Source organism: Colossoma macropomum, unplaced genomic scaffold (genome assembly GCF_904425465.1).
Source record: "Colossoma macropomum unplaced genomic scaffold, Colossoma_macropomum, whole genome shotgun sequence".
NCBI lineage: Eukaryota > Metazoa > Chordata > Actinopteri > Characiformes > Serrasalmidae > Colossoma > Colossoma macropomum.
In genome coordinates, this window is record NW_023494790.1 from 10,457,929 (window position 1) to 10,473,994 (window position 16,066).

Consider the following 16,066-nt stretch of genomic DNA (forward strand, 5'->3'; position numbering starts at 1 on the left):
CAGTGCTTTTCACTGAGGGCTAGTTTTCCGATACATCAGCGCAAAGCACATTATTTAAACGAAGGCACTGATGGTGCAGTCATGGCTTTGAATACCATCTCGCTTTTATCTGAGCTAAGAGCCCTGGGCAGACAAGAGGAAATGATAGGTAATGTCCATCACTCTCAATTACGCACATTAATTCTCTCCTATCTCTTATACTCTCTTTTGCCCATGTCTGCTTCATCAGTCTTTCTATGCCTGTTTCTCTTTCTTTTTCTCTCTCCGTCTCACTGTCTTTATACATACACTGCTAGGTGCAAGTCTAGGGACGCTTAGCTTTTAGAAATGTGTGTAATACCGGTAAGCATGTTTTCTTTGTCAGTTTGTAGCACCTTAACATTTTACGGAATTAACAGTTTATTTCGAGAAAAATAATATAACGTAAATATTTGTGTTCACACCTGCTGTGATGTCAAACCTTTCAAGCGTTTAAACCACATTTTAGTCAAAAGATTTTCAGTGTGTGCTTTCCACAAGAAACCGTCATCATTACTATTTATTTACTCTTCATACAAGACACTTGATGAACATGGAGTGTTACAAAATGTTCCCAAAGTGTTAATAAATGTGCTGTTTTGTGTTAGCAAAACATTTCACTTAATTAAGAAATCACCATGAAAACATGCAAATTTCTAAAGATAGGAAAGTATCCCCCCTTTTTGACTGGCAGTGTATATCTCTTTCTGTGTCTCTGTTTTTATCTGCCAGCCCCCTTTTCCCTTCCCTTTTTAAAATGTTTTCCATGTTTGCAGTGATCCGTGTGTCGCCAAAGGCTTTGTTTTTCATATTTAATCAAATGTGATTTGGGCATCAGCCTGCCGGGAGGCTGAGTGGAGAACGCGTGGCTGTGACTGCACCACCGTTTGTTTTGGACAGTGCTGCTATTCACAACAGCACTGCCTGAAAGAGGGTCAGCTCAGTACTGAACAACAGAGGGAAGAGGAGGAGAGGGGAGAAAAGGGGAATAAAGAGGAGGACAAATGAGGAGTAGGGAGAAAACAAGAGGACGAGGAGAATGAGGGAGTAGAGGGGAGAATAAAGAAAAAGAAAGGAGAATAAATCTGGGAAGGGAAGAAGAAAGGGAAAGAGGGGATGACAATGGAAGAGAGGAGAGGGGAAGGGAGGAGAGAGGAGAAGAACAAATGAGAGAGGAGAAATTATGAGGGAAAAAAGGGAGGAGAGAGGAGAAGACCAGTGAAAAAGGGAATAGAAGGAAGAGAAGAAGCGAGGGAAGAATAGGGGAGTAGATGGGGATAGAAAAGGAGAATAAAGAGGAGAACAAAGGAGGAGCAGGGAGAAGAGGAGAATGAGGGAGTAGAGGGGAGAATAAAGAAAAAGAGAAGAGAATAAATCTGGGAAGGGAAGAAGAAAGCAAGAGAGGGAATGACAATATAAGACAGGAGAGGGGAAGGGATGAGAGAGGAGAAGAACAAATGAGAGAGGAGAAAATGGGGAAAAAGGGAGGAGAGGCCAGAAGAAGTAAGAGAAGAAGTGAGGGAAAAATAAGGGAGTAGACAGGAGAAGAAAGGAGGAAAGGGGAAAATAAAGGAAGAGAGCGGAGAATAAGCACAGAAAATGGGAGGAGATGTAAGAACAGATGAGGAAAAAGGAGGAGAGAGGAGAAGATGGGAGGAGAGGGATGAAAAGGGAGCAGAGGGAAGTAAAGGGACAAAGCCTTGTTTGCCATCTCTGCCAGTCCCCCACAGAAGTTGAGTCTCAGTTCTCAGCTGAGGGAGCTTTAATCAAACGGGGGATGAAAGATGCAGAATTCCATTTGTAGTGCGAAACCAAAGGCTTTTAGGAAATCATTACTTCTGCATGCTCTGTCACGCTGCGAGGAGTTGCTCAGGACAGAAAACAGGCTCTGCTGTCGTTCAGAGGGAGCTTTACAGTAGAAGACTTTTCATAGTGTTCCAAGGTCACCATAAAAAGATGGTCACAAGCCAGCAATGAAGCGCGATTCATTTGGGGGGAAATTTCTTCTCAAGTACCTCCAGGTGCACATGTCAGATACAGACACGGCAAATATGGAGTCAATTTCAAACTTTCATCTCTAGATGTAGGGATTGATTACATTTCCAGTGTTCTGAGCCATAGCAGACCTAACTGTGATCAGCACAGGCCTGAAATCTCCAAAAGGATCACCACTGTAGACACAGACTTAGTAAAGCAGACATGATGGAAAATCAGCTTAAAAAAAATATGTAATGTTTACCAGGATTGTTTATACATACATCTGTGTTAGGCCTATAGTTTTAACTTATAACGACACACTTAAAAAGATGGTTCTTCAAGAGTTCTTTAGTAAAAGAAAATATTCTATACAGAACCATGAACAGTCAAAGAACCCTTTGCATGATTAACAGGTTCTTTGAATCATTAAATGGTTCTTTAGATTGATGAAGAATGTGCTGTAGATGAGGGTTCTTCTGTTATGACAAGCTTGACGTCGTAACAATAGGAGAACCCTTATTGGGGCTACACAGAACCTTATCATAATGTAAATGTTCTTTATTGGTTTAGGGGTTCTTCCTAGAACATTTACATTTTGTGGAGGTTGTCTAAAGAACCATTCACTGAGAGGTTTTTTAGGGAACAAAAGTGGCTCTTCGATGGCATTGCGCAAATAACCCTTTTTGACACCTTTGTTATTCCTTTATTTTTTGTGATAAATATCAGGTACTAAAATATGAGAGATCACCTTCCTCTTTTAAATACAGGCACAAATGAATACATGCTATACACTGCAAAAGTTTGTTCAAATTCAAATGTTTTGTTGGTTTTCTAAGTGAGAATAAGTACACATGTTCTACAGGCGATAAATACTGCATTTTTCTTCACAAGTTTTATTTATTTGCTGAGTTTAACTAAAATGAACTCTTAAGAACTGATGCCGTGGCATCCCATGCCAATATTGGAACTGACTAAGCTTTATTTATTATTGAAGTTGTCTGCTCAAGGACAAACAATATCATAATAGAATAATCTTTGTTGTGACCATTGTGTATCATCACTATTGGAATAAAACCAACATATTATTTGAAAACACCAGTTGGCCTTAATATTGTGTCAAAATTTTAGGATGAATGGACCAAAAGAAATTGTCCAAGATGCATCAGACTAAGATCTTTTTCCATTAGCTTCCATTAAAGTTACCTTAAAAAACAACGTTTTTGCCGTCTCCTGTAAACTTATCTTTTTTGGAGATACAAGGTTTTGTTCTGACAGCGATGATATTTGGATTAAACCGATTATGTATAATAGACTTTCAGCAGCAAATCTGTCATCATTTAATAAACATGGACAGTGATTCCTGTTGATGGGGATCTAATAATCTGTGAATATAGTCACAGAATTTGATAATATCAATGCAGTCCCAAAACATTAGCAGAAATGTGCCAAGAGAATTCGGCAGTTTATTTTTTAATCTTAAAAATTGTGAAATGATCGCTAAGATGTGATGTTGATCCAGAAACATTTGAAGGTTTGGACATAATTAATAGGCTATTGTGCTACACGGATTTAACAAATAATTTTATTAACCTGGAACAGAGATTTCAATGTTACAGTTTTTGTTTTCATTCCTCAAACCAGTTCAAGGTGAAGGTTAAGGTGAGGCATGTCATGGGCAGTAAAGTCACAAGGGAAATTTGAATGTTTTTCATATGGTGTGTTGGGATGTGTCCGGTGGCAAGTTTCTGGGTTCATTAATGTCACAAAGAAAAAGTTAAAATATATGAGCAATGCAAACATTCTTTTATATTACAATTACTGTGAATGTGTGTCTAACGAGTCTTCATTTATTAAGCTGTTGGCTTCATTTGAATAGTGCAACTCTTAAAAGCTAGGTTCATTGGCTGCTTTTTAATGTGGCAGAAAATGAGCCAACATCTGATCTACAAAGCAATGCCTAGAGAGCCAATTTCAGTCACGTACACAAATACACATGCATTCACATACACACCTCTTTATTGTCTTTATTAAAGAAATATAAATAGCAAGGCCCCTCGCTTGCACTGAGAAAAAAAGAAATTAAGGTGGCAGATCACTAGACGTCTTTATTAAGGCCTGTGTTTACACTCGGCTTCATTGGCCGTATAAATAAGCGCTGGAGCCTGTTTTACCGCTGCCTTATTGCATCCAGTGACTTGTAGGCCTATAACTCTAATTTACTGACGCTACTTACGCAGCTTAACCACGTATGGTGGAAGTTTCTAAAATTAACAGCCGTCTCGTGTTCGTGTGTGGAAAAGCTGTGAGCCCGTCGCCAGTTTCCACCACTGTTAAAACCGATGCTGTGCTACGCTAACAAAAGCACCCATTCAGTGCCAGTTCGCTAAATCAAAACGAAGCCAGCCGGTTATGGCGGTTATGAACTCAGTCTTCAAAGCGCTACCGGAATGACACGGTTGAGGAAGTGATGGTGATTCCATGTGTGTGAGTTAAGACTGCTTGTAAAGTGAGTGACCTCAGCCTAGACCTGAGTTCAGTGCGCTCGAGTTCTGCTCTGGTTATCGTTAGCGTTGTAATCCTCTAAGCAGCCTTTGCTGTGGCTTTAGTAGAAGTGTGTGCGTGTCTGAGCTTCTACTAAAGGTGCATTTTTGGAAAAGTGAGATGTACCAGCTAGAAATGTTGGTGATAACTTACCCATGCTGTGTGTTTTGTTTTGTTTTCAGGGATTTGGCAGTGAAAGGGTAGTAGGTGTAGGAGCTGCACTGGAAATGAAAGAAGAATTTGTTATTAAATGTCAGTCAACCTAAATTCCCATCCAGTTTGTCATTTGAACAGAGAGGTACCCCTTCACTTTTTGAACATGAAAGCTCCACCTTCTGTATCTGTGGAAATTTCTGCCATCCAGGGTAGCTCAGGCCTAACGGATGAAAATTAGCTCTAAGCTGACCCAGGCCCAGGTCCATTTTAAAGCAAAATAAAGCACTGAATTCAAATTTTAAGTTCATATTGTTGCTTGCTATGGCCCACTGAAACATCTGTTAATTTTCCACACCAATAAGGCGACACAAATCTACATCAGGCATTCTAAGAGAAGAAGCAAAGGAACATAGCGTAGATGAAATTAAGCAAGTTTTGAAAATTGCAACTACTTTAACTTCTCCTCTAAGTCTTTGGGTGCAAAGAGGCCAAGGTGAGTCTAGCCTGGGAGCAAAGTCATGCGGTAAAGTGAACTTGTCTCTGCGAGATGAGATCAGCTCAGTGTTAAAAGGAGTCAGCGAGGACATTTGTCAGCAGATATAGCTCAATCTTCTCTGATTTGACTGTGCAGCCCAGAGAGCATCTCTCTTCTGTTTTCTGGGCTAGTGTTCAGTCTGGCTGTGTGCTTTGGGGGTGGGAGGTATACCAGGACAAAAGTCAATACCTGTGTGATGTTGCTCAATGATATGGATTTTTTTCATATTAATAAGCTCCGCCCCCAGGACAAGCTAAACATGAACTTGAACAGTTAAAGTAACTGTTATAATTTAAACAAAAAGCATAGCACAATTTAAACATTTGTACAATTGTCAAGTCAATAGTCTCTATCTGGAGGAGGCTTGTAAACTAATCAGAAGAGGCATGGCCAGTAACTGGGTTTAAGGTTTAGGTTTAAATCCCAGGACCGAAGAGGTACTCCTAGATGTGCTTTTGTGCAAAGCCTTTCGCTGTCCCAGTGCTGTGCTGCTTCCAAACAAGCTGGCCATTATCTATATTACTTGACTATGTAACTTACAGACGTATGCAAATGTTTGGGCACCCCTGGTCAAATTATGTTTTGTTGTCCTTCTAAGGGTACGTTCACATTACCAGGTTGAAGTGGCACAAATCCGACTTTTTGCCCTAATGTGACTCCGATCTAGTGTTTTCAGGGCTGTGTGGACACGCAAATCTGATCTTTTCAAATCCGACCTGAGTCACTTTCATATGAGGTCCTAGATCGGATACATATCCGATTCGTGGCCATGTGACCTTAAAGTGAACATTCAAATTGGAATTAATGTGCTTTTTTTTTCCCACTGTGCGTGCCTCATCATTCAGCATTACCATGGCAGCAGCGCTGAACAGAAGTTAAAGCCTGTAAACGATGGAAAAGCAGCTCATCTCACCTTTTTCTCGTCTCACTAATGAACAGCTGAGAGATGTTCAGAGTTCTTACCGGTAGTTTGTTAGCTGATGATGCACGTGACGCACGCGATTCATTCACGTGACGTTACTGAGTAGGATATGCGCATGCGAGGCCGTTTCAGGACGCTCATTCGTTCACATTAATGACAGATTTGAACCACTTACTTAAATGAGTATGAACCGTCGTGTCAGAGAGATCGGATTTGAGCAAAAAATAGGATTTGAGAAATGAGGCTTGTAATCTGAACGTAGCTTAAGTGAAAGTAAGTACACATCCTCTACAGAGAGCACACTTCTGCACATTTTAAAACAACAAATATTGTTTATTTGCTGTATTTAACATAGGGGAGAAGAACATAAATTGTGGCCTTTGCAAAAGTTATAACACATTTTATATTTTATATTTTGTTCCAGTATAATAAACTCGGCAAAAATAAATAAACATTGTTTAATGAATTTTGCAGAAAAATGCCATGTTTACATGTAACATAGGGGCTGAGGCAGGTTGCAAGTGCGAAGTGACTTTATTAGGGGCATTCTGATACTCGTTCTCATAGCAGACAGGGGTCAACATATGTGATCCATACATACAAAATATGCAGATCCAATCTCGAAATCAGAGAGAAAAGCAAGAGTCAAAACCAGTGAAAATCAAACACAAGAAACAGGCTGAGAACTCAGGAAAGGCACACAACTAGCAGCACTTTGCAAACACACAATGAAAACACAGGGGTATTTGCAGCAGTCTTGATGTCTTGAAAATTGGACTTAGCTGCAGGTGTGTGGGAGAGGAGGAGAGTGGGCAGAGCCAGGGAGAGTCCAAGTCAGTCTCCCCAGAGGGGAGGAGACACGACATTACATTTGTTCCCTGTAGAGGATGCATTAACTTATTTTCACATGGAAAATCAACAGAACATGTAATTTGACGAAGGATGTTAACGTTTGTGTTTGACTCTAAATGTGTCTAAATGTGTTACCAACTTAATTTATTTACATTGTGGGAGCACATTATTACACTGCAATTGGGAGTAGGCTTTTCAAATAATTATATTATATTGCATTATATTATATTATATTATATTAGATTATATATTTTTTTTGTGTATCATAATATGATATTATTGTCAGAAAGTGGAAAACATTGTGGTATGAATTTGTGTTCATTTTGCCCATTTACAGTGCTCCTCAGTGTAGTAAAAGTGCTGCAGTTTGAAACTGGACACTAGACACTCTGCTGGCCTTAGTACAGTGCTGAAAGCTTCGACTGAGAGTTTGAGAGTTTGGGACCCTTTTATGGAGGATCAGCCACAATATGCTGCAGCTGGTCTGTGGTCATCTTCTTTAGCATGGGGAAGGAGAGAGAGAGAGACAGACACTGCTGTAAAGTCAGTGAGAATGGGACTGTGTGAAAGAGCTAGAGTGAGAAAGAGAAATGAGGGCAGGGGAGAGAGTCAAGGGGTGTGAAAAGAGAGAGAGACAGAGAGATGATGAATCACTTTTGTGTCTTAGCGTTGTGTCTGTTTCTCTCAGCCAGAACAAAAGAGGCCTTCAGCCATGTATGTGACGCAGTGTTGGGGTCTGTTTAGGTGAACGTGCCCTTATCCATTTGGGGAAACTCAGCATTATTTGCTTTATTTACAAAAAAAAAAGCTCCCACTTCAGTGCAGTGTGTGTGTGGGTGTGTTGCAGTCACATAGAGTTTGTAGAGCAAATACTAAGCAGACAGACTGTTTCTGCTATTTGCAGAGACAGAAATGAAGGCAAGAAGTGGACTCTCACAGCTATACGCCACTGAACTCTTATTGTTTTGACAGGAGGATTTCCACAGGGGACACTATCTCCACTCCATTATACACACCTGCTGGCCTTTCCAGAACTGCTTTTACATGGATTTTTTCCCAGCAATGCTAGTCTGTATCATTGTTTTTCTCCCTGTGCCCAAATGGCCATTTTTCTCTGATTGGTCTCTTCAGCGTGTGGCCCATTCATGTCGACAAGGCTGTGCAGGAGTGTGTTTGATGTCAGTGTGTTTGATTGACTTGCAGGAAGGCACTCCAGGAATAACCATTAAAGGCAACCCCGGAGTCTCTATACGCATATACGGTTCATTTCTTTTCCTGTATTGGATCGCTAGCTGTGTGTCTGTGATCATTGATTTGGAGAAAGAACCATCTCTCGCTCTTGTACACTCGAGACAATAATGATGAGCATATCGGCTCTTTTCAGTGAGTCAGATCAATTAGCTGATTCTTTCAGCTCCAGTTGGCTCTTCATCCCCCTAAAAATTTCCCCCAAATTAGCTACATTATTTATATATATATATATAATATATAAATATATATATATATATATATATATATATATATATATATATAATTTATGGGAAGGATTTTAGTCCAAGTGCCTTCACTAGATGAATTTCAATAGATGATGGATTACATAGAAAACAAAACCAGAGACAAACTAACACAAGATGTTTAGAGAATAATGAAGGAGTGGAGGCAGAATTTTCCTAGGAAACCCAGGAATGGGCTTCTGTAACAAAGAATCATGGTGAATTTTCAGCTACAGCATCATGATCTACAGATATGCCCAAAAGAGCCGGCTCAAAGAGCCCTACTATGAGACAGAGAATTGTGGCTTCTAAGATACGTGACTTTACCTAGATGAAGAGCACTCACCTGAATTTCAGAGATTCGAGCAGATGCTAATACATAGATATTTCTGCCATCTGATCTGTTCTTCCTATCTTTTAGTAACGTGACTTTACAGCCCTGTTGATGCATTTATTTGACATATAAAGAAAATGATCTAAAAAGCCCAAATATTTTTGTTTAACTTGTCATACAAACTGGCTTTTTGAGCAAGCAAAAGCACAAATAAGAATTTAGTCACACATCAGTAGTGTTTTGTCATTACTCTGATTAAATGTAACAGTAATTCCTAGCATTAGCACCTGCACTGTTAAAACAACAACAGTCTTTGCCTTTTAATCTGCACTTCTGCTTTAATGATGCTGATTGTCACTTTTGTTTTATATTAGTTATTTAAAGTTGATTTAAAAGGGACAGATACAAAGGCATAGAAAATGATACCGAATTGTCTGATGCCAAATCTCATAACATTTATAGTGATATGCTAGTTTACAGTGTTTATTCCTAGAGAGCCTTTAATAAAATACTACACCCTCAATGGGTAAGAAAAGCAAAATTGATCAATTTAAAAAAAAAAAAATTACACGTTTATTTTAAGATGTAAAGAACATGAAGACCACAAGAAGTCTAGCCAACAGTACGGAAATTTTTATGTTTGTGTCTAGGGCTGCTTGATAAATCATTTTTATTGTAGTAAATTACATTACCAGCCTAATGAGTATATTCACTGGGATTGAACCCTGCTCTCCAAGGTGAGGGACAAGTAACTTAACCATTCGGCTAAACAGTCAGTTACAAAACGCACACATGCACAGCTCAAAACTCCTCCATCCTGAATTATAATCCTGTAAAATCATATCACACAATAGGATTGTTCTTACACCCAGTATTATTGTTCTCACACCCAGTATTACCCATTTAATAACTAAACAAAAATATGTAGCTGTTCTTGTGTGCCTATAAAAAAAAAAGCCTTGTAGCCTTGTAGAAAGAGCTGTTGAGGTAATGCTGACTGTTTATCAGCCTTTCAGTGCACATAAAATGTCCTTGCATTTCTGATGTAAGTAGCTATTAGTATTTCATTTTATTTTATCGTGAATGGTGCTTTTTATAATTTTGTATTTTGCTGTTTGCTTAAAGGAGAGGTTAGTTAGACATCTGTTTACACATCCAAAAAAAAAAAGTCTGTGCTTGTGTCACATCCAATCAGAGGCACGGTATTTTAATAATAATTTAACTCTGGTCATTATGATATCCAACAGCTTTATCAAACATTGCATTTTATGTCAATATCTTACAAACCTATTGTGTGACAAACTGCCATTATGTGCACTGACAATTTTACTGTATATTGACTTGGAAATAGAGGCATAGAGTGAAAATGACAGAGAGAGAGAGACACAGACAGACAGACAGAGATTAAACCAAGGCTTCAAGTCTTTGTCTCATGCAGCACACCTGATTCCACTCATTCACTAATTATCAAGCTCCTCATTGTCTGACTGGTTCGTCAGGTGTGTAGAGTAGGGGGAATGTGCAGAACATGGGGTCACCGGGAACAGAAGCCCTGGATTAAACACTGGAGAGTGAGTGGAAACAAGACAGTCAGTTAAAGCAAACTCAAAGTACTCAAAGTGCAGTTGGTGAACACGTCTAAATCAGAGCCACTGTACTGGTTTCCAGGGAGACTTGTGTTTCTGCTGCTGTGCGATGTCTGAAAACATTGATTAGGGATGTTGCCTGTGGCTGTTGTAGAGGCACTGATAAACTACAAACACTCAAAGATGGTAGCTTGCCTCGCTGACTCCATAAGGTTTTAGTGTAAACACTGCCTGAGATTTCTAGATTGATGCTCACAGAGCTTTGTGTTTGTTTTAGTTCTGTTGAGACAGATGTGTCTTAATTAAACAGCAGTCTTAATTCTAGCTGGGTTCTGCTATAGTTCCCCAATCTGATATCATTTCTCAGTAGAGGAGAGTGTAGCAGATCTGATTGGTTGAATGCACCATTCATTATAAAAGGCTTAACTTACAGCAGTAAACTACACAGCTTCAAACAATGAACTGATCCTATGGATTCTCTTTTAATCGATGTTATTAATTTACACGTAATTATTTTTTCCAGTGGTAAATGATGGGAGTCATACCTGTTTTCGATCGGTCCAAACACTGTTAGCGCTGGAGCCGTATTGCAGTTAGGGTTTTCATTGTTTTGTCAGTAAATGTGGGCAGTCTTCCTATATGATAGGGATTACATTTCTTTTGCTTTTTTTTCATCAGCGGGTCCAACCGGTCAGAGACCACTTAGCAAAGTGGAGCGCTATGAGAACACAGAGCCATGGCTTCTCATTGGAGGACAGAAGAGACCAATCAGCCTCCTGCGAACAATGGTAAGTGCTGCTTGTTATTCTTCTCATTCTGTTGCACAATGACGACATACATTTGTGAAAATGTAGAATTTGCTCTTACGTGTTAAGAAAACAAATCAAGTGGATATTAATTGAATTTATCTATTTTTAAAATGTAAAGTATTAAAGAACATAATTATCCCAAGTGTTAAATCAGCCAAATTATTGAAGTCAACTAAGAGAATGAACTGTGTTTTTCCAAGTCTTATAGGAGTTCCACCTGCTAAGACACATATCCAATAAATGAAGTCTCTTTTACTCAGAATATGAAATATTCCCACATCACTGAACTATTATAAGTTAGAGGAGCTTTTTTTTAGATTTCATGTATTCGGATGAGATGTTTGAATTAATTTAACATATTGAAATTTAGTCTGTTGCCATTAGAAGCTGGTGAGATTGGCACAGTGTGTTACCATGTTCTGTATTGCTGAGTGTGGTGCTAAATTGTCTGGGCAATACAGTGGCCACTTTTACAGCATTTGTGATAAGATTTAATCAAATGAACATCCATAATCGGTCAGGATTCTCATTCAGCATCAACTAGAAATGTCTGTTCCTCCCTCATTTGTTGATCCGTTCTGTTATAATGTTTATGAGCCTTTGTGCTCATATTGACATCTATCTATTGACATCTTACAATATCAGTTTGATTTCTTACTCAACTTAGCAAGTCCTCTCTGTAGACATACAGTACACGCTTGAGTAAAAATCAGTTTCATAATTAATAATAATATTTTTATGGTTTTATAATAATTTCATAATTTAGCTTATCAGTCCCTGCCAGAAGATTTTCTGTTCAAAATCACATTTTCTCTAGTTTACCAACTGTGCCAGGAATGGACTGCCTACTGCCTCTCCAGCTGTGGTCCCATAGAGAGAGAGAAACAGAGAGAGATAGAGAAGTAGAGATAGAGAAACACTGGGAGAGAGAAAGAGAGAGAACTGAGAGAAAAACAATCGAGAAAGAAACATAGAGAGATAGAGAAATATAGAGAGAGAAATAGAGAGAGAGAAACACAGAGAGATAGAAACAGTGAGAGCGAGAGAGAGAAAAAAAAAACAGAGAAAGAGAGAGAGAGAAAGAAACCAAGAGAAAAAGTGGGAATGGCAGAAATCTCTGTTTGCAGTTCAGGTTTTTCCAGTGTGCTTGGAGCGGCTGAGATGGAGCGCATTCTGCCAGCCAAACTCAAAACACGGCCTAGGGTTTCCCTGCACTATTACAGACCCAATTCAGGACCTTATTTCTTTTTCTTGTGCAGATTAGAAAGGTATGTGTTCTACCCTGAGAATTTTACATTAAAGCATGAAGTGGAGTTCACTCTCTCGACTGATGGGGCTTCATGTGAGAAAACTAAGAAGGACGTTTTAGTGGAAATGCAATTTGTTTCTCTCTGTCTTTAATGAAAAACATTTCTAAGCCAATTTAGGGACTAAAGGCTCATACGGATGAAAGTGTCTGCTGTTGTTCTGTGAATTAGCAAGCTCTATGGGGACACGGAGGCCATAGTTGCAGTTAATTATAGTCATGTTTTGTGCCACAGTAAACATTTCAGCTGTTGCAGATATGCTGATCTAAGGCATTTATTATTGTCTACCTCCTATGTGTTGTTTTCATAGCAGAGTCAATAAAACAGTTTCACAGGGCAGCTTCACATGTATACTGCCTTAAGCAATAAGTGCGGAAAGGAAGGTGAGACCACCCAGATCTCTTACTCTCTCTGTCTCTATTTGTATGTCAAAGTCTCACTGACCTACGGAAATGAATAGGGAGTCAAATGTATCAAGCGTAAAGGGGCAACATGTAAAATCAACCAAGTAACTAAAATCTTTTGTCTACCGTTATTGTTTATCATGTTTATCATTGTCAGTGAATGTTTGGGCATGAATGACTGAACTATCCCATCATTGCTGTGTTAATGCTGTTTGCAGCATAAAAAACACTAGCCCAATAGTCACAGTTTGGTATGAGAGCCAGGCTCCCTGGGAGAAAAACAGATAAATCAGTGTAACATGTTGGCTAATGCTTCCCGTTGAGTATTTACAGTATGTCAGTTGAGAAGACCATATAGGACTAAATTAGTCCTATAAGGTTCTTAAGTTCTTAAGTTGTTAGAAATATTACTATTACACAAAAGCCTCCAACCTTAAATATAACATTTAATTCTCTCTGTATTTAATTTGTCCATGCTTTACTTTTGTGCACCCTATTGCTACTTTAAGGCCCAATCCCATTTCAGCCCTTGCCCCACCACTTAGCCCTTAGCCCTCTGTTTTGCACATTCACGTCTAGGGATAGGGTGTCCTGATATTTGTTGAGATAGAGGAGTAGGGCAAAGTGTTAGGGCTACATGGCCCTCCAAACATAGGTTTTTCAAGGCCACACTCCAAACGGAAAACTGGCAAGATGGCTGCCTAAGTGACCAAAGAAACCCAGAAATATAAGTATTTTCTCTGTTAAAAATTACATTAAAAATAAACCATTGTATGATCTTCGTTTAATGTCATTTCAATGTATTATGGTCCTTTTATTCATAAGAAGTATAAAAATTGCTAGTAGTACACTGACTTCTCAGTAGCTAGCTAGCTAAATTTCCTGTTCCACCTTAAATGGTGCAGCAGTTACATTCTGGAGTCAGAACTGCTGCTCCATGTAAGGTGGAACAGGAAAATTAGAACAAGAAGCTGGCGATTAGCAGACTTCAGCTTCATATCACTGAAAAAGTAGGGGTGGCGATAATAAATCCCCCCTCCTTGAAGACAAATGATTCCCTAAAATACCTAAAGCCCAGCAGTGAGGTTGTTGAACTTTACCCTCCTCTGCTGTCACTGCAGACTGGCAGGGTCACCCACAGAGCAGCGCTAGTAGCCTGTTAATGAAGTAATGTTCTTCTTTATTTGAGGGTCCCATTTTGTAGGGGAAGATTTCAACCACTACCCCTTGTAACTCAGTTCCAAGGGGCAAGGTGACCCTCGAAAACAAAGGGTAGGGGTTGAATAAGAAATGGGATTGGGCCTAACTCTTCCAACCTTCAAAGTTATCAGAGGTGTTCCCCTTAAAAGAGAAGCTAACATTCACACTAGCAACCACCCAAAATCACCTTGGCTGCATTGCAAATTACTTTCTCATGTGCATCTACGATGGCTAAAGGAGATATTATGGGGAGATAAGATAAATGATAATGCACTTGCCAAAGGAATGGGAAAGTCAAAGGAAAGTAAGTGACAAAGCAGGAGATTCTAAAACTGGAGTTCAAAAAATAATTAAATACACAGAGAAAATGGGACTTCTAACAACCGTGCAAGACCTGGTAGACTACCAAAACTGTTACCACCAGATAAACAATATTTAACACTTTAAGGAGAAAATTAGTCTCCACTCAAGGATGTGTAGCTGTTAAATAGCCATTACTGAGAAAGGGACATAGACAAAAAAAGAAGAGAATTTGTGCTAATACACAGGAACTGGACATCTTGGAGTAAGTGGAGTACGATTTTATGGACTGATTAGTCTAAATTTGTAAATGGGTTTATTTGTAAGCAGAAAATGCAGCCAACTATACTAAGACTGAACCCAAAACAATGGAAGCTGGAATGAAGGCAAAAATCACACAAGACTCACACAAAAAATGATATAATGTTTAGTTGTTAAGGCTTTCATGTAATATACTGTAATACAGGCCAGTCTTCAGTCATGTCAACCAATCCACCAATAGATTGCAGTCTCAATATGTAGCAAGATAATTGCAATGCTGCTATTCTATCAGCACTGTGCAGCCCTAAGGCGCACTGCTAATGTCCACACTGAATGACGGATTATTGTTGATGTAAGAAAGAGACAATTTCTTGCTTGGTTTTGTTATTACACAGCTGGATTAAATCCTCGCAAACAGAAACCCAGCAGCAGTCTGACTGAGAAACTGTGGAGTGGATTAATGTCAGAGAGAGAATTGAAACATAAAGCTAATCCTGTGAGCCAACAGCTTGAGGACATTAGATGAGATTATATAAAACAAGTCAAACAGACTCTTTATCCCAAACAAAGCCTGCTTAATGCAGAAAATGCACTCCGTTCCTCTCTGTTTGCCGTATCACATGGATTTTTATTAAGTACAGTAACTCTATTAACACCCAGTCTTTGACAAATATATAAACAGCTGTCGAATTACTCATCAGGCTCTATTTGACAGGATTATTTGTCAGGAAATGTTTGTTTCTGGTGATTAACAGTGCAGCCACAGCAATATGTTTACTGAAAAAACTGCACTGCCCAGAAGTGAAGTTTGACACTATAGCATAGTGTTATTTTGAGCAGCTTGAGTTCTGAGCGCTGTTCGTTCTAATGGATATATACGCCCAGTTCTCTTATGGCTGACATTGCTCAGATATTGTGTATTAGTAAACCTTCATTGAAACTGTCAGACTTTTTTCAGAGTCAGACCAAGGATTGGAGAGAGTGTCATGCCACAGGTGCATTTAATTATGCCATCAACCAATCAGCATCTGCATTTTTAAGTGGCAATTAACCAGTTGTGAGTTTTACAAGTTGGGTAATTAATGTATTTGGTTTGCAAATGATGCTAAAATTAGAGAAACACCATGGATCTAATGAGATGGCTCCATTTCTACACAGCAACATCACTCTTCTTGTCAAACCCTTCACTTTTATACTCTTAGAGATGAACTTTGTGTGCTGTCTTGTTTTCTGTCACCATAAAAAAGACACACTAGGCTTCCTTTATTGTTGCATGCATGTTGCATGTCGAGTGAGCTTAAGAGCTCATTGAGAGCACAGTTCAGACTGGTAAGTGCTTATTGTTGTTTAGTTTTAATCAGAGTAATGATG

The 16,066-nt window shown here is 39.1% G+C and overlaps 1 protein-coding gene across 2 annotated transcripts in view; it reads left to right on the plus strand.

The window, feature by feature from the left end:
* LOC118809104 (disintegrin and metalloproteinase domain-containing protein 12) overlaps positions 1-16,066 on the plus strand; it is a 161,796-nt gene that overhangs the window by 22,351 nt on the left and 123,379 nt on the right. For both annotated transcript variants that reach the window (XM_036572089.1, XM_036572088.1), the window contains exon 2: positions 11,093-11,202. In XM_036572089.1, coding sequence (XP_036427982.1) covers positions 11,093-11,202 — 110 coding nt within the window. The remainder of the gene's footprint in view (positions 1-11,092; positions 11,203-16,066) is intronic.